The sequence below is a fragment of the Athene noctua genome, chromosome 6 (genome assembly GCF_965140245.1).
Source record: "Athene noctua chromosome 6, bAthNoc1.hap1.1, whole genome shotgun sequence".
Lineage (NCBI taxonomy): Eukaryota > Metazoa > Chordata > Aves > Strigiformes > Strigidae > Athene > Athene noctua.
Genome location: NC_134042.1, coordinates 7,700,946 through 7,720,996, shown reverse-complemented (window position 1 = coordinate 7,720,996; position 20,051 = coordinate 7,700,946). Strand labels below are relative to the sequence as shown.

At 40.2% G+C, this 20,051-nt stretch overlaps 1 protein-coding gene across 1 annotated transcript in view; it reads right to left on the bottom strand.

Moving 5' to 3' along the window:
* The window catches only part of EXT2 (exostosin glycosyltransferase 2), an 84,335-nt gene that overhangs the window by 6,241 nt on the left and 58,043 nt on the right, over window positions 1-20,051 (bottom strand). The window contains exons 10-13 of the mRNA XM_074909404.1: window positions 12,028-12,194; window positions 4,804-4,947; window positions 4,201-4,329; window positions 2,893-2,975 (exon numbers count right to left, since the gene is read on the bottom strand). Of these exons, the coding sequence (XP_074765505.1) occupies window positions 2,893-2,975; window positions 4,201-4,329; window positions 4,804-4,947; window positions 12,028-12,194 (523 nt within the window). The remainder of the gene's footprint in view (window positions 1-2,892; window positions 2,976-4,200; window positions 4,330-4,803; window positions 4,948-12,027; window positions 12,195-20,051) is intronic.

Genomic DNA, 20,051 nt, shown 5'->3' with positions numbered 1-20,051 from the left:
CTGGGGACTGAAGTCTTTTATTTATCTCAGAGAAATTACACAGCAGGAAGAATGGCAGTGTTGGCTTTCCCATGATTTGCTGTAAATATCCTTCAGTATTGGTCAAAAAAATCTCTTAATAAGAGACAGAGCACAACTGTACCATCTTTCCTTTGTCTCTGCTTAAAGTGCCAAAAGGCTCAAGAGAACTGGTTAGTTACATGTCCCTCCTGGACAGATCTCTACAACTGACTTCTCAAGACTTCCACGCTTACAAAACAATCATCAGGCAGTTGCTGGGCACCTCTCTGCTATTTCTGAACCAGAAACCTAACACCAAATGTTGTGCATGCCCATAACAACCCTGATAACCTGTTTGTTTCACAAACAGTAGGCTGATCCCTGGATATCTGGGCAAGTAATTAGCTCACACTACCTGCTCACTATTTCTGAATGCTAAAAACCAAGAAGTCTGGCACATTGGCAAGCTGCAAGTAAAGCTGATAATGGCTCTTTGCCTGATACCCAAGGCATTGTTCTCAGTACCCAACACTGTGAAGTTATCTGTACAGAAAGCTTTTATAATAAGATTCCCTGATGTATGCACTTTTTCCACTGAGCTTCTCTCCTGACCCTGACAATACCCAGTGTGTGTGTATACATACAAATATATATATATATATATATAACACACACATATATAGGAGCAGTAAGAGCCTTGTTTACTGCTAAATTACGAAAATTTGCTCTAGGAGTTGCTATCATTTATTATCCACTTCAAATCAATAGCTAGCTTAGAAGATTTCAAAAAAAAGAAACCCTTTCAGATTTCAAATAACTCCCTTATATTGAAGGTAGATAATAACAACACAGGGAAAGAAGGTATCAGGTGTAGCATGCAGTTTCAGTACGATATTAATGAACTTCAGAATGAAGACTACACCCAAACTGTATATTCCCCTAGATTTTCTCCTTCACTCAGACTCTATCCCACCATGTACTCCTTTGGCTGGGCATATAAAAGTATGTGCATTTGCAGTCAATCTAACATTTCCCACAACCCAGTTATCTCCACTGTTGGAAACTACAGAGAAGAAAAGCAACAATTTAAACATGTTCTCAATAAACTGTCAATGATATTTTACTCTGAGGATTCAAGAATTGGTATAGACATGGAAACATGACCTTTGCCCTGCGTCATAATGCACTTTGGAGCAAAAAGCACTTTTTTATCTTCTGTTTTTACAGTGTTTACATTAATGAGAACCTAGTTCATGACTGAAATTCCTATGTGCTGTTGTAATGCTACTAGTATGATCATAGGAGAGCTCCACTGGCTTCAGGTAGTCCATCCTGTAAGCCAGTGCAGAATTACCAGACACAGGACAACCTCTTGTGCTTCCCCTTCAGCTAACATTTAAGATCTGCAAAGCTTCCAGCCCCTTTCTTAAGAAGTTTTCTGCAGAGTAATTTTTATCACCTTAATGGGGTACATTTCTGCCTTACATACATACTCCGTTTTTTTAATCAAGCCTTATTATACATCCAGTCTAAACACTTTGTCACTAACCTTGGTGATCATGCTCTTCAACACCTGGCACGATCCTTAGTTAATAATCAATCAGCCAAGCTAGACATGTGTTTGTGTGTGTTGTATAATGCGTATTTACACACTGGGCACACTTATGCACTCTTCTTGTGAATAAGCTCCCAACCTACTAACCAGTTTTGCATTAGTTCACCGCATATATTACAATACATAAATTTACATTGCTAAAGGCCAGTAAATGGAAACAACACTTTAAGTTTCCTGAGTACTGTGGAGAAGAACAGAAAAAAGCTCACTATTAAGATGATAATTGGTAAGATAGCCATGTTATGTCTTAGTGCAAATCTGAAATGACCTGTTTTAAATGCAGGTCAGATTTTTTTAATTTTCACACCTCTTCTGGTAGTCTCTTCCAGCACTATGGCTACCCCTGCTTACCTACGCCATCAATTCTATGGCTGCAAATTATTTTTCCTAAAGTTTGCAGGAGAGATGCAACAGTCCAAGAAGTCTAAGGTGTAATGCCTTTCTCAGTCCTAGATCTCAGGTTAATTCCACCTAATAACTAGTATGTACATTTATTGTCAGATGGTCCTTTTCAAACACGAGTGTTGAACGACTTTGCAAAAGTGAAGAAGCTTTTCCTTAATTTTACACATTCAGAAGCCAAAGCAGAGGGAAGTGTAGTGTCTTGGTCAAGGCTGGGAAGCCATTTTACTGTAAAGCAGGGAATGCAACTCTTGCACTTACCACCTCTCAGTATTTCACTCTAAATGTTCACCGCCTTTCCAAATACATACTTAATTTCAAAATTAAATTCTCATAAAAATATAATAATGCTGCCACTGCTAAAAAATGTGACATACAATCATTCAGGCAAATGTCCTTCATTAGTGAAAGCAATGTGCTTCACAATCTTTGGAGGAAAGACAATGTACGAACACCAAATAATATTATTAATAATTTATATCCTTGTTGCTCTTTGGTAAGGTAGCAACTGTCTGGTTTAAAAAAATACATTTCATACTCATTACAGTCAATGTTCCACAGTAAAAGAGAAATGTGGTATTACTGAAAGTACTACCAACAACCTGAATTCCAGATATGTGTCCTATATGCTTTGCAGCAAAGCTGCTAAGAATTGTGCCCTTCTGAAGTCCTTTCTTGCAGTAGTTCCCTTGTCAATGTCACATCATCCATTGTAGGAATGACTTATGCTGATCAAATCCATACGACTCTCTTTCAAAATTAGTAATTTACAGAAATACAATCAGTGAGTATTTTTGATTCTAACAATGAGACACAGGATAAGATTCTAGGGATCTAGAACAAGGCAGTCAGAAGAATAAAGGGTGGTCACTCACCTTTCCACCATGTGTGTCTGATCCAGCGATAACCCATCAATAGCTGTGCATTCTGGACATTTGAACTTCTTTCGTGGGGTCACCTGCAGGAAGGCACGCCAGATATCATCAAATATCAACAGAAGGGACATTAATCTCCTTGCACAGAGAGCAGCGCGATACCTCTGAACATGCCTGCAGTGTAAGCTGAGCTGTCTCAAAAAGGGGGGGGGGGGGGGGGGGTGTAAAAAAAAAAAAAAAAAAAAAAAAGCCACTCCATTCCTCCATTCAGCTCCATCTGGCCCGGCTGACTGCGAAATTCACAGGGGCCCAATAAAAACGGCTTGGAGGGGTTTTTCCTTCTGTAACTGAAAAGAAGCAGCGATGACAAGCTCCTTAATTCCTGTTTAATGACTGTTTTCTCACTGCCAAGGTCCCTGTATAAACACCATTTGTTCTTGCAGCCATAACAGCGATGAAATATAGCTTCCCATACTTCACCGTAACGTTAATCCAACAGACGCTCTTTTGCTCGCTCCAGTTAATAGCTGACTGGCAAACTCTGCAAGGCTCTCCGAATCGCACAGAGGTGCCAAATTACTCTGCTGTGCCCTCATACAGCTCAAAAACTTTTTCAGCAAAAACACACACTTTATCTTCTAAAGACTTTTCTAGGAAACGCAGCCACCAGTCCTAGTAAATGATGATGGACAGATGGGAAAATGGACCTTGCTAATTGAAGTAACGCCTGGTGGCCTCTAAATCTCATTCCAAGTTGACACACTTTGAAATGAATGTACAGAGTGAATGTCCAGACCTGAAAACGTGTCGAAACATGTCAGGAAATTAATTCAGGGATAAAAAGTTCATTTAAAGCTGATCTTGCAATTAACATTCTTGCAATTAACATTCCTATAAATCAGCTGTTGCCAAGCCATGACAGAGCAAGCTGTGGACAGTTGGCAATTTCTTTCCTCTAGTGATCTCAAATAGTTAAAATATATGTATGTGGGCGTGTGTGTATATATATATATACACACATATATATATCTCTATATCTATAATCTAAATTACCTTTTTCATACCTCATCTAGATGGCTAAAATAACTACCAGAAACAACTGGTAAAATACAATTCTCTGTTCCCAGTTAGCGTAAAAGTTTTACTAAAAGGGCCTTTTATCATGGAAGGAGAACAAGACACCCTACCACCGGCACATGAGAGAAAAAGGAAGATTGAGTAATATATTGAAGACTATGAAATAATTTTATATGAGTATGTACATCATGTTTTTAAAGTCTGTAAAGCTAAACTGCAGAAAAGTCCCACCTTAATGACTGATTTGCCAGTAACATTTGCTACTAGAAAATTCATGGCAATATCTTCACAATTCATATGAGCATCCACCCAATTCTTGATGTCTCCAGGCATTTTGTAGGTGTAAAGATAGTTGAAATACTGCAGGATAGAGGGAAGAGAAAAGATCATTTTAAATACAGATGCAGTAACTATAAGACTATTTTGGTCACTGAACAGCAGGGAGCTAAGGATGGATTATGTACAAACTGTGATACTGCCTTCAGTCAAGGACTACTTAGCAGATAGAAAATAATTTTTGGGTGCTGAACTGCATAATTACTCGTTTTCTGACCAGCACACAAATTTCTTTACAATGAGTTTTCTTTTCTTAAACTGCTAGCTACAAAGCTACCTTCACTGCAGAATTTGCTATGTAGTTACAGTTCCTGCAAACTGGCAAGAGTTCTTCTGTAAATTCATGAAGGTAATGGTTTAATTTTACAGAGAGACAAGCCAGTAGTTTTCACAGCAACTGAAAGAGGCTTAATGTATTCACACAGAACAATGACAGCAGCACATACAGCTCTTAAAAAAGGTTCATGTTGTATATTGGTATACTAGAAATTACATCACCTTGTGGTAGAACGCTGCCCCAGTGAGCACCATTGAAACTTCATTGGTCCATTCTGATTCATATTTCCATTTGTTCATCTCATGGTCCCAGAGATGCAGGCGGCCTGGATATCCAACCAACCTGTCAGGGAACTCCCGCCAAACCTGAAGAGAAAAAGACGTGACACGCTGCTATCCAGGCCTGCAGCTCAAGCAAACACAAATGTGCGGATGCAACACATCTGCTTTGGGAGGTTAGAGTTACAGTGGTGCAAAGATCACATCAATTCTTCTAAGTCCCAATTCTTGGAATAGGAAACTGCCTGGAAGAAGAACAAAGAACCCCAAATTTGCTTTGGGAGGACCCTACAACTGAGGGAAGCCATACCCCACAGCAAAAGGCCACTAAAGCAATACCAAATTCCTTGTTGTAGAGAAATACAACTGACCATTCAAAAAAATTTTAACACTAACTAAAACCAAGCATGATTAACATGGAACTTTTGATGTTAACTTCAGTAGATATGGCTACAACCTAACTACTTTCACAGCTGGCTTTGGATCTAACCAACCTGCTTTCTTTGATAGGAACAGGCTTAAAACAGGCTTATATTTTAATATTTCTGGTATTCTTTAGTGGGTGCTTGGATGGATCTACTGCTACATGGAAGGCCTCTTTGCCCTTGACTTGTTCCAGACAGCTGGATACAATCAAGATACCATCCTTGTCACTCCATACATTATTTTGTAGCTGACTATAGGATCAAACACAGTAGACAAGAACAAGGAGAAGGGCATCATTAACGCAACCCCAGTTCTCCACACTGCTGGCCACATTAAATAATGGACAATTTTTGCATTAGGTAAAAAGGGAGAAAGGATTATAATTAGAAGGGTCTGAATGCTATTTGCTTGCTAAATAAACAGTCTGTCTTTTTGCTGACCAGTAAAGAAATTAGTATTTATCTGCATTATTTGCAGACAAATTACTCAAAATTTGTCCTTTAATCCAAATAACTGCTAGGTTTGTTAGAAGAATACGAGTCTTGACTCTCCAACGCAATGTTAGGTCACAAGAGTTTCTTTCAGGTTTGGTAGTGTATAAATAAACACACACAACCCCAAATTTCATTGTGTATACAAGATCAACAACAACATATCTCATAAATTCCCAGTGATCACTTCACTAGCAAACCTCTTTTCTCTGTACAAAAGGCAAGAGAATCCTACAGTTGAATTTGCAGTAAAGAAAGGCGTTATCTGGTATTCCATTATCCAGCAAACCTCACCTGGTCAGCAGTTCACTTTGGGCACTTTTTATGTGCCAGTATATTTCAGTTGGGAGGCCTGGACTATAAGGGCTCTATGCAAGTATTTTCTCAAAGTAAATATGATAAAACAATCAGCTTTAAGTTACTGCTTCTATATCTATATTTCTGTGATTTTGCATTACTATATACCTTTTCATCTGTACATCTCAACACATTTTATTGCTGTCAGTTAATATAGCTTCAGAATCCCATGATGAGAGCAGTTATTATTTCAAATGTACAGATGAGGAAACCTGCCAAAAATCATACAGGAAACAAGAATGGGAACCAGATCTTCTCACTCCCTGACTCATACTTTACCCAGAAATCAATCTTTCTAGACAGTTCTAGGGCACAAGTACTGGGATCGTATTTAGATACGACAGCACTCTAACACAGAGGGCTCTTGAAAGCAGAGATGATTTGGAATTCAAGAAAGAGAATTCACAGGACATTGTTACAAGTTAGTGCCATCAGCTAATTTAAAAAATACAGATTTTTTGGCAGGAAAGCCAGTGAGGGCTTGAGATGCCTATTTTGACATGATGTCAAAAACATTACTAAAGAACACAAAACCAAAGGTACAGTCACACCCTCTTCCAAAATGTTATTCTTCACTCTCCAAGACTCAAAAAATTAATGACTTCATTTTAATTTTTTTTAAACCTATTAAAATGCCCATCTCCCAGCTGTTGGAAGGCAGCACCACATAAGCTACTGAGGCTCAACAAAGGATTTGACAGAACACTTCAGATCTGCAGCATACTGGGCTAAGAATTCTTGTAGAGGGAATGGCATGCGTATTAAAGGCAGCTGAAAGAAAGATTAAACTCAGCTACTGCCTTCCCAAGGGACTTCAGTGCCTTCAAAATACAGAACTGTAGACTCATACCCCTTCTAGTTTTTGCCCTCAGTGTCATCTTCCAAGAATGCAAATGACATAAAATAAAAGCCAACTATAAGGCATGTTACTCATTAATTTGTATCACTATCAAGCTCAACCCTATCCTATTTCTGGCCTCCGAAAATTGTCAGTTTGATGCACTGAAAAAATAACTTGTTTGCTTTAAACAAAGATTCCTTTTAAAAGTAATGATATCAAAGTCCATGGAAAAGCTTGGCTTCTTCATAATGTTCAGCACTAGTTCATTCAATGGTAATCCTGGAAAGGCTCCAAAGAGCTGCATCCAGCTCATTGCCCAAATCCATACATATGCTTTGTGCCAAAATTAATATATACAGCTACTGCTTTTAAGGAAGCTTTCAGAATAAAAATAGTAGTAATGATTCTTATACTACGCTATTTTGTACTACTGTCCATTTTCCTGTTTGATGGTTGCCTATAATTTATCAGTCTGTTAGGAATACATTCCATTTTAGCCAGTGATCTTATTAGTTTTCTCAGACTAAAGAAGAATAGCCTGATTTAATACTGGTAAGGGACACATCCAAGGAAAAACATATTGCCAAGTGAAGAGGAGGTACGCTTCTTTGCGGACAATACTATTCCAATGACTCTGCTAGACAGCCCTAAAGATAAATATTTTTGGACGAAGCATCTCCCAGATGAAAAGTCAAACAGAAGTTCCAACTTGGCAGTTTCACTAAAAATCTTGTAAGAGACACCAAGAGAAAATGACAGTAATTTTGTTTCCAAGGTGAGTTCCCCAAGTGAACAGCTGAGCTATAACATCCTCCAGTCTCACCTCTCCACAGCAATTTTTGCCTCCCAGGCTCAACTACTCTGTGCTGCTTAGCTGTGCCATCAGCACAGCTGCCACAACTCATTCTCCATGTAGCCAGGAGGACAGAGAAGCACTTCCTTTTTCAGAATACCCTCCACCATTTATTCATCATATTTATTAGACTATATTAAGTCACATGACACTTCAGGAACTGGCTCATTACAACTAGAAAATGTTTTAATTTAATAGACAGAAAAATAATCAGTGTTTCCAAAGCTATCATGGCAATGTTGACCATCCTCTACTAATGAAAGAAAACCCAACCAATTGTATTCCTCCTCTCGTCCCAGAGCCCCATCCACTTCTAATTATCCCCTGGTCCTCAAAGGGATGGCTCCTGCTATTACTAAACAAAAAATAAAATGTAAACACCAAGCCCATTAAAAGGTAAATGATGCTTCACATGCACACAATTTGTAAAACAACTTCAATTTGAACATTTGAAGAAAAGCTTTGAATGTGGCCAACATTTACACATGGGTAAGTCTTTTGGTAAGTGGAGTTAAGATCATTCCTCCTACAAAGGAATGCTGAAAAATACACGGGTACGGAAGAATTCTTCTAAAGAAGGCGTTCAAACTTTATGATGATTTAAGCCTAGTGAAATATGTAATTTGTCAGAGAGTTGATTTTTTTTTTTTTTTAAACAATGCCAGAGACATGAAGCACTGAAAAACAGCTCTGAAACAGAATAAGATCATCTACTAGCAGAAGGCAAAAAGCTTCCAACAGAAAACACGCAAACTTAGCAATGCACCTGATAATATTTTCTGTGAACAAAACCCATGGACTCAGACAATAACCCCAATTTAGATTATTTCTATTATTGCTGTAATAAAAATACTACATCTTTGTAATGACAAAGTGCTGCATAAGTATGTAGTAAGAAATCCTTATGACCTTCATACTTGGAAATTGTTATCCCCACTTTTCAGGGCGATAGAAATGCTAAGCCATCTGCCCCAAGGCCATCTGAGACAGAGGTGGGAACACTATAACCCGTGCTTTCAGTCTCAAACACTAAACACTTCAGGAGCAGCCACTGGTTTTGCTTTAATTTTTTAAGATTATGATAATCTAAATACTCGCTCCTTTTCTTGGGTCTCTCTGATATTCCCTCTGTGAACAACAAACAACAATAAGTGGGGAAAAAGTTGTCTAGCCTAACAGGTTTTTTTCCAGCGTCCCAAGTCACGCCTGTGATTTCATCATGTAACTTAACAGAAATACTTTTTTCAAAGTCAGAATGTCATGAGCATTCTTCTGCTACCTTAATACAGCAGCACACAGGGACTATTTTTCTGCTTGCTCCAACAGATTTACACAATGTCATAAATCACTGTACCATAATAGTTCACTTTTAACAAGTAAAAAATGTCTGACACTTTGAGTGTTACTATAATTTTTTATGGCTGAAAGTGTACAGAGATCAAAGTTTTCTGGTTTTTTTTTAGGCTTGCTCTATACATTCAGACAAGTCTGTGACAGAGGGAGTTTTGCCACATGTTTAAATGTAAAGTCTCAAGGATGTTAGGAGGAGAAAAGAAAATTACTGAATGTCACGTTTCCAGCCCTTCTTATGACCAAAGCAGAAGCAGACATACTTTTAAAAGAAAACTTTCTAGTAACATTATATGCTGCTACTGTTCCCTCTGGATTCTCCTGCAAATGAGTCAAGAGCTTGAGAGATACTTTCCTGGTAACACACATAAACAGATAAATAAATTATCACAGGCTGAAGACAATTTAAACATCTGGGAGCCAGCTCAGGCTTGTCAAGCAAGTCACAGACACTCAGGGACAGGAAAGATCAATCTTCAGACCTTCATTTCTGTGCCAAAGAATAGGAACCACATCACCCACCCTCTGTGAGGAGAAAATTGTGTATTTATAAAATAATCTGCTGTGCTTCTGTATTCAAAGACATTTCTATTCATTTATTTAAGGAAAAAAATCTCATCTCAAAATATAAGGATTCAAACTACCCACAGGTTTCTCTCAAATCTCTGCTCAATAAGGCATTTGAATTTTCCAATAATGTGGCTGTGCAGTAAGCTGAATTCACAGACCCCCCCCCAAAAAAGGATTTATAATAAAATGCAAAAAACTGCAAATGCAATAGTTTTTAGTTTGCCAGACTAAACAATCTCGTGTCCAGTTACATTCACACACGGACTGTAAGGACTGTTACTCAGACAGTCACTGCAATCAATGCATACGGTCCGCAGAAAGCCAGTAAATTAGCCAGCACAGTCCAACAGCTAGACCTGGAGATGAGGAGTTGTAAGTCCCAACTGCCACCTAATCACACTGACTACAGGGGAATTCATGTCAACTTTCCTTTGTCTCATTTTTTTCTCATGAGGATAAATAACCCTTTCCTGCCTCAGTGACCAGACTCAATATATGTGAAGTTACAGATATTCTCCATTGAGGATGTTTATATTAATGCTTCAGACACACGAGCACCACAGTTCTACTTCTCATGACTTCTGGCTGACACAGCTGAAACTCAGCTGCAGTTTGAATCTCTGCTTCAAAGCCTGCTTTGCCAGTAGCAGAGATTCATTTGAAACTACTTACACCATCACTTAGGTTTTTATAAAACTTCTTTTTATTAACTTTGAGACAGCTCAATGAAAATGAAAATCAAACTGCAGATGAAGCCAGGCTTTACACCACATGCACGTTAAGCATTTGCTATCTTTCATCCCATCAGTTCACCCTCAAAACTAGTAGTTATAAGAACCAACACAGACAAAAGTAAGTCAACTTGCAGAACTGCCAACACATAGATTGCTCTGCTGTTGCAGCGCAGTGCTTATAACATTCAGTGTAGACAACGGAGTACAGAGAAGGCGTATGTGGCCAAAAAAAACCCCCTTCCTTTGCTTGTCTTCTCTTCATTCCATCTTTCACACTTCATGTACTAATCCGTTACTCTTAACCTGGCAAGGGAAGTATTTCCTTTCTGGAGACACACATGATAGATTAAACCTCCGTCTCCGCTACTTAACATCTTTGTTATTACATCAGCATACCTACATTACCACAAGCCATTTCTTGAGTCCAAAAGCTCATTGCTTGCTAAGAGTCTCTTTCACTTGAGGGGGAGAAAGAGTATTTACCACGTATGTATTGACATTAAAGAAATACTTCCAACATCTAAAAAATACCTTCTTCTGTTAACAACTACATTTAAGATCGTTAAAAATGAGACAACTGACATATTTAGTTTACTTTCTACTTTTTAGAAAAGTGGTTTTCATTGTTTCACTCAATTTAAATAACAGGTTCATGTTCTAGCTCTCACGTATGAAGCCCAGTGTTGTTTTGCTCTTGATATTGCAGGTACAGGTGTGACTCAACTATTCAAACCTTTCTTAAAATATGGTATTATGTTTTCTAATGTTTCTGATTTATTTACAAATATAGTGTGTTTGTCTTAAATACACACATAACAGTAACATCAGATAATGGACTGTGTCATATACTCAAATACAAACGGAAGACAAAAATTAACACATTCAAACCAATGTTTTGGAAGGAAGACAACAGTGTTGCTTTAAGTAAGTGCACTTTTAAACAACTCAAATGCCTATGAAGACTGCCTCCTCTTTGTACTGCCATGGGTAACTGATTTGGACAAACTCTCTTTTTGTTGATACCCTCATTACAACAGCAGCTGTTGAAGCTTTGCCATTTCAGGCATATGATACAGGCATCCCCTCCTTGACATTCTTCAGTTCCTCTTTTCATTGCACTTCACCGTACTTCAGCTTGTCCTCAAGAGGCCTCCTCTGTTCCCAGCACTTAATCTCTGAAACTTGTCTTGTCCATCAAGACACATTAACTTGGATAGCACTTCTGATTTGTCTGAAAACTGTTTGAAACTGTTAAGAAGAATGCAATTCAGTCTCCAGACTGCTTCCATTACACCCATTACACAACATTTTCTGGAGTCTCTTGGCATTACTGTGCCAGTTACTGAAAATTTTCTGTTAGCTGGCAGGTTTTTTCCATAAAGTAGTGGCTGTCTGTAAAAATATTTCAGTCCTCATTGAACTGTTATGGTAAAGAGAGATGCAAGAATCTTAATCAACAGATTATGCAGTGATTCCTCTACTTTATATACACATACACTGTTGAAGTGGACAGCCTAAGAGACAGGAAAAAAACAGTTCTCTTACCTCATAGCCAAACTGGAGTTCATCTGAAGTAAGCATAATGATATCATCATCAATAGCCAACACTGCTTCTGTTTCAATCTCATCATAGGGGAAGAAGCGGTTACTAAGTTTGTTTTCTGCTGTCCTAACAACTTTCAGGGGAACACGAATCTTTGGCCAGAGGGAATCTAGAGAGAAAAAGTAAAAGAAATAGAATTCAATAGTATACTGTATTCCTGAACAGGTCTGCACATCTGTTTTAGCTTCTCTTTACTCTTTTTTTTTTCTTCACATATTAAACAGAAGCTTCTTAATGGTCAATTTACATCTGATTTTCAGTTAGGCAAATGTGAGCATATGAAGGCAAGAGACAGAAGTTCAGCTACAATTTCCCTCTTTTGCTCTCTACAGGGAGTCTCACAGACAGCTATATAGCTTGCTCAAAACAGCAGTCTGCAATAATCACAGAACAAGAGTCAGCGACACTGTGTATTTACTGATTTAGGACACAGCAAGAAAAGACACTTTAGTCAACTGCAACTATTTATAAGAAATTGAAGCAGCAGTATACAATCACTGACTGCAAGTCTAGTCGCAACGAATTTGAAAAAGAATGTTAGTTCTATCAAGTGCTGAGAAAAATAAATTTTATTATATCAATTAAAAATCTAGATACGCCTAAAACGTTAATCGCTGTTGACAGTTAAGGAGTAGATTCTGCGGATGAGTAATTTCTTTCATCTTCAAAGTCCTAAATCACAGCGATAATTTAAGCAAGATAAATGCAAAAGGGTTATTCTACTTGTGCCCTACAGCATCCTTACAGGTAGAATGCACTAGGGTACATAATCATGAAAATTCACAAGCCAAACGATGTTTTAACTAGCAACAAAAAACCCTGTAGATACAAAACTAGATCCAATTCACTTTACAATGGGATCAGATTTCCATTTCTTGCTATGTGTTTATCATGTAGCACCTTAATTTCACATTAACAGTTTCTGCACACTTCTGCATGTATTCAAAAATTTTCAAAATCCTATTCTATTACTACAATAGAGCACCAAGCTAAAAGAAATACAACTAAGGACCAAATATTAGACATTGATTCTAAATGCACATATTCAACCATATACATTTTCTAGCACAAAGCTTAACAGTAGCCATTATTACAGTATGATACATCCCAAAAGTACCAATTAATCAAAAAGTAGTTTAATTAATAGCTAGACAAGGATAAATGTGATTCGTTGGTTTCTTCCAGCTTTCACATAAACATATATTTTAATGAAAATCTGAGGGAAAAGAGAGCATTGTAAGATTGCCCTTGTTCTTGTGGGCGACTTTAACTTCCCAGACATCTGCTGGAAATACAACACGGCAGAACGAGACCAGTCCCGGAGATTCCTAGAATGTGTGGGAGACAACTTCCTGACTCAGCTGGTGAGTAAACGGACCAGAGAAGGTGCCCTGCTGGATCTCCTCTTTGTGAGCAGAGAAGGGCTGGCTGATGGAGGATGTAGAGGTTGGAGGCCGACTAGGGCACAGCAATCCTGAAATAATAGAGTTCTCTATTCTTAGAGAGGTCAGGAGATAGTTAAGCAGGACTGACATCCTGGACTTCAGAAGGCCTGACTTTGTCTTGTTTACGCACCTGCTTGAAAGGATCCCCTGGGAGACTCTCCTGAAGGGTACAGGCCCCAGGAAGGCTGGGCGCTCTTTAAGAAGGAAGTGTTAATGGCTCAGGAGCAGGCGGTCCCCTGCTGTAAGAGAAGCTGGTGCCAGGGAAGACCACCCTGGCTGAACAGGGAGCTTTGGCTGCAACTCGGGGAGAAAAGGAGAGTTTGTGGCCTTTGGAAGAAGGGGCTAGCCACACATAGTGATTACAGAGAGGCTGTGAGGCTATGCAGGGTGGAAACCAGGAGGGCTAAAGCCCAACTGGAAATTAATTTGGCCTCTGCAATCAAGGATAACAAAAAAAGTTTCTATAAGTATGTCAGTAGCAAAAGAAAGTCCAGGAAGAGTCTCCATTCCCTGCTAGATGCAGGAGAAAATTTGGTAACAAGTGATGAGGAGAAGGCTGAGGTGCTTAATGCCTTCTTTGCCTCAGTCTTTAATAGCAAGGTTAGTTGTATTGATGAAATCCAGCCTCCACAGCCAGAATACAGAGACTGGGAGAATGACTCCCCTGCAATCCAGGAGACAGTCAGTGACCTGCTGCATCACATAGATATACACAAGTCTATGGGACCGGATGGGATACACCTGAGGGTGCTGAAGGAGCTGGCTGGTGCTCTCCAGGCCACTTTCTATCATTTCCCAGCAGTCCTGGCTGACCAGGGAGGTCCCGACTGATTGGAACTTGGCCAATGTGACGCCCATCTATAAGAAGGGTTGGAAGGATGATCTGGGAAATTACAGGCCTGTCAGCTTGACTTCGGTGCCCGGGAAGCTGATGGAGCAGCTCATCCTAAACACCATCATGCAACACATGAGGGACAACCAGATGCTCAGGCCCAGGCAGCATGGGTTTATGAAAGGCAGGTCCTGCCTGACTAACCTGATCTCCTTCTATAACAGAGCGACATGCTTATTGGATGAGGGAAAGGCTGTGGATGTAATTTACCTTGACTTTAGCAACGCCTTTGACACTGTTTCCCACAGCATTCTCCTGGCAAAAATGGCTGCTCGAGGTTTGCACAATCACACGCTTTGCTGGGTAAAAAACTGTCTGGATGGCCGGGCCCAGAGAGTTGTGGTGAACGAAATTAAATCCAGCTGGCGGCCGGTCACGAGCGGTGTCCCCCAGGGCTGGGTGTTGGGTCCACTCCTGTTTAACATTTTTACCAATGATCTGGACGAGGGGATCGAGTGCACCCTCAGTCAGTTTGCAGATGACACGAAGTTGGGTGGGAGTGTTGATCTGCTCGAGGGTAGGGAGGCTCTGCAGAGAGACCTGGACAGGCTGGAGCCATGGGCTGAGGCCAACTGGAGGAGTTTCAATAAGGCCAAATGCCGGGGGCTGCCCTTGGGCCACAACAACCCCCAGCAGTGCTACAGGCTTGGGGAGGAGTGGCTGGAGAGCTGCCAGTCAGAGAGGGACCTGGGGGGGTGATTGACAGCCAGCTGAATATGAGCCAGCAGTGTGTGTGCTCAGGTGGCCAAGAAGGCCAATGGCATCCTGGCTTGTGTCAGCAATAGCGTGGCCAGCAGGGACAGGGAAGGGATCTGACCCCTGTACTTGGCGCTGGTGAGGCCACAGCTTGATTACTGTGTTCAGTTTTGGGTCCCTCACTACAAAAAGGACATAGAGTTACTCAAACATGTCCAGAGAAGGGCTACAAAGCTGGTCAAGGGTCTGGAACACATGTCCTATAAGGAGCAGCTGAGGGAACTGAGATTGTTTAGTCTGGAGAAGAGTAGGCTGAGGGGAGACCTCATCACCCTCTACAGCTCCCTGAAAGGAGGGTGCAGAGAGCTGGGTTTGAGCCTCTTTAGCCTAGTAGAAAGTGACAGGACAAGAGGGAATGGCCTCAAGTTGCGCCAGGGAAAGTTCAGACTAGATATTAGGAAGCATTTCTTTACAGAAGGGGTTGCTGGGCGTTGGAATGGGCTGCCCAGGGAGGTGGTGGAGTCCCCATCCCTGGAGGTGTTTAAGAGTAGGGTCGATTTAGAGCTTAAGGATATGCTGTAGGTGGGAACTGTGCTAGGAGAACCGTTGGACTAGATGATCTCCAGGGTCTTTTCCAACCTAGATGATTCTGTGTATGAGACTGAGTACCTTGTGAACAGCAGAGAGATGAACACTTGAGTTTCTTACACTGGTGAAATGGAGAGAATGACAATGGTAAATGATAAGAAAAATAAGGAAAAATACATTAAATCTACAAAGTGACTGCTCAGAGAATTTGTAAGTAGTTCTCTGTGTCAAATGAAAATCTGTAGAAGGATACACCTTGAGGGAAGCATCACTTCCCCTCTGCTCAGCACTGGTGTGGCCACACCTGGAGTGCTGTGTCCAGCTCTGGGCTCCCCAGTGCAGGAGAGACATGGACAGGCTGGAGAGAGTCCAGCAAAGAGCCGCAAAGATGATGAAGGAGCTGGAGCATCTCTCCTGTGGGGAAAGGCTGAGAGACCTGGGACTGTTCAGCCTGCAGAAGAGAAGGCTCAGGGAAGGTCTCATCAGTATGTACAAATACCTGAAGGGAAGGTGTAAAGACGACTGAGCCAGGCTCCTTTCAGTGGTGCCCAGTGACAGGACCAGAGGCTATGGGCACAAACCAAACCACCAGAGCTTCCCCATGAACCCGAGGAAACTCTTTTTCACTGTGATGGTGACCGAACACTGGCACAGGTTGCCCAGCAAGGTGGTGGAGTCTCCACCCTTGGAAATATTCAAAAACCATTTGGAGATCATCCTGTGCAATCTGCTTGAGGTGACCCTGCTCAAGCAGGAGGGCTGGACAGGAAGATCTCCCAAGGCCCCTTCCAAGCTCAGTCACTCTGTGATTCTGTGGTAAGAGTCTGTAAGAACTGTCCCTGGGCCTGAAGCCACTGAAATTTGCATCAGTGGTCTGAAATATATATAAATTGCCAGTGCAATTTCCAAGTGACACAAAGCCTGGAGATCTGAAAAATAATGAGGACGATACGGTCATACAGAGTACTTTGGACTGCTTCGTAGAGTAGGTGCATTTGAACAAAAGACTGACATAACTTGGCACACAGTTAAGCACCAGGACCAAGGCAACTTTTTCCCTAAAAGCAGCTGTTGAAAAGGATTAAGGGATCAGAGTGGACATCAGTTCTCAGCATGCTGCTGAGGCAAAATGGATTAATGCAATTTTTGCATATGTAGAGGGGTTAGTAGTAAGAAACGGGCAATTTTCCCTATATGCAAACACAGACAGATGCTAAAACACCGATTCTGGCTTTTGTATTTTTGAAATCATGTTAAAACACTGAAAATGGTGCAGGAAAGAACCACATAAGTTATTTGAGGGCAGGAGAAAATGCCTATGGTAGAACTTGGAGATAAATCTGTTTAGCTTACTAAAAGGAAGAACCAAAAGTGGATTTGATTAACATGTACAAGTGTCTACACAGGAAGAAAAATGCCACATATCTTCAACCAACTGGAGAAAGACATAACAAAAAACAATGACTGAAATCTGAAGCCAGGCAAATTCAAAGTATAAATAAGGCAGACATTTTTAATAGCAATAGTGGTTAACCTCTGGAAGAAGTTAACAAGGACTACAGCTGATTCTGTACATCTTGTCTTTCAACAAGATTGGGCAATGTTATAGAAGATGCACTCAAGTTATAAATCACTGGACTGAAAGGAAAGGTAATGTGGTGACTCATGATTTACAGGTCAACCCAGATGACCTTACTGCCCCTTCTGCCTCAAACTGTGAACCTATGACCAGTGAGATTGCTGACTGTCATCAGAATGAGAATAGGCACCTTGAATGTAAACTACTAGGACATGGGGAGCGAATACAGAAATTCAGAGAATAGCACAAGGAAATAAGATCCTTGCTTGTGTGTTTTGAGAGTGAAAAGAGGAAGGTAAAATGGGTGTCAATGAAAAAAGCCACTGTAACAGCCAAGATAAGAGAAATCGTGAGAATATGGTTTTAGTTTGTAAATAACAACGTATAATCAAATTCTGGAAGTGTTCTCAGCAGAAGGATCTGAAGAACGTTGGATGACAAACACCAAAAATAAATGGGTTCAACATGATACAATTAGGCACACACACTTCCAATTCCATAATGACCCAAAATTAGGTCTGCTTCCTAGACAGCTTCGCCCTCTTTCCACTGTGAGTCTGTTGCACTAGGAAGATAGTTACTACCGGAAAAGAAGTTGCTCCACTCTATAATGTATAAGTAGAACTTGCTCGCTGGAATGAGTGTCCATGTCCTCATTGCCACTGGGCCTCTCAGATTTAACAGCTCACACAACACTCAAATAAAACAGAGTTGCACACTGCTTAAAGACACCAGAGTCCAAACACGGCTTCACTGGGAAAACAAAGCAGTACTTCCAAACCACAGTACGAGTCTTCAAAAGTCAGTTTTTCTTGGAGCTGTATTTTAGAAAGAAGGGTTGGCATGCATGGGTGGCCAAAAGAAAGGAGAAGAAATACAGAGTAATATTTACTGGCAAAATTTGTATTCAGTTTCCTACCCTGAGGTTTTTCCTGTGAGATTGAAAGAGTGACTGTAAAAATCTACCTTTATCTGGGTGGTCTTGTAAATCATAGCCTGTATTTGACAAGTATGCGGGTTCATGTCCAGTTTTACTCACCTCTTTTCCTTCTAATAGAAGGCAAGAGGCATCAGCCCAAACAGTGATGCACACTTGAATGGCTTGTGATATTGATTAGTAGCCAGTTGGAAGGATTCAACCATGCTCCTGATGGGCTTCAATGGAAGTCACAGTCAGCCAGCAGCTGGGGAGACACAGCAAGTGCCTTGGGGCCACAACAAAAGTGTTCAAGAGCCACGGACTCCAGTTACAGTGCAATGAGCTCATTTTATTCTCAGTATTGTAAGGTCTTTGAAATCCCCTGCTTGAACCATAATCTGAACTATGATTCCAGTAGGCCACAACTGAAATTCCAGAAATTTTAGTCTTACTAGTCATTCTAACCTCAGGAGGCAGTAACACTGAACGACTGGAACCGTTTACTGCAAATTAGTACTCTCAAGTCAACTCACAGCTTTCTTACTGGTTTACCATACAACATGCAAGTATCCATATTTATAAGACAGTTTCAGGCACCTCACAAAGTCACAAATCATGGCCTCATACAGACTGTAGACTGCTTAATGCTTGCAAGCTACTTAAAGACCTTTGGCTAATTTACTATAATTATCCAATCATAATCCCAGTATTGGCATCAAATAATTTTAAGCAGCCTGCTAGATCCCCAAAACACTCTTGCTGTCACAAGTGTTTCAGCAGCAATCAGAACTGCCATAGGTATGTACCCATTTCTAAATTTGTATTTATAAGTATCAACAAAGTTTACATTTTATACACATTAAATACTCTTTTAGTGGGGCTTTTCTTCCTCTCACATCTGCTACACAAGACAAAAAAAGACAACCCAATTTCTACAAAGATCTTATTTCAGTGCAGGAACACACTGAAACAAAAATTAAAATTAAAAAGTCACTAGGATTGAAAAATAATTATTCAGAAAAGCAAGAAAGCATTGATGCTTTAAACTTCTAGCTCTTCAGAAAAATCAACTGTTTGATAACCTACTAACACATGCCATTTGAGTAAAAATACAGTAACAGAAGAAAAAGTAATGAAAATTATATGAAAAATAAAGGTGTAATCTTAAATTATAATCAGCATGCATCTCAGATGTCAGCAAACCCTGTTAAATACACATAATTTACTAAAGTCTTGGAAAGTGTCTCAAAATGACCAATTCTCAAAAAGAGCTTTGTGACTGCAAAGTATCTGTGCTTCAGGAAACATGATACAAAGCTTGTGAATTTGGACTTAAATTAATGAATGGAAAATACCAACATTTTGGAGAAACTCTGAATAAGACACTAGGGTATCAGTTACTCTGCAGCACATGAAATGAAAAAAAGCTACTTGGTGCTTAGAGGCTGATCTGATACTGAAGGCTGCTGTATCTTCAGAGATGGAAGTGCTCGGGGGAAGTCATGACACAACACCTGGGTAACCACTTTGGCAGCCTGGCCAGAAATGACTATCACAAGGGACAGCAGACTCCAACCAGATCCAAGCATTCAAAACCAGTCCTGCAGCAGGAACTCCAAAAGAAATATATAGTCAATAAAAAAAGACAACAGCTACTTCAGAAGTCAAAGTTTCAGAATCTATCAGGAAGGTTAAAACTGTCTATATTTAGGACCACAAGAGTATTTGTACTTTTATGCACAGGAGGAATGTGGCTTAAAGAGAAGTTAGAGACAGGGTCTGCCACTTCTGTTAATACCATGTTCCAAATTTTCAGATACTGCTTGGAAAGTTATGAGAAGCCTCAG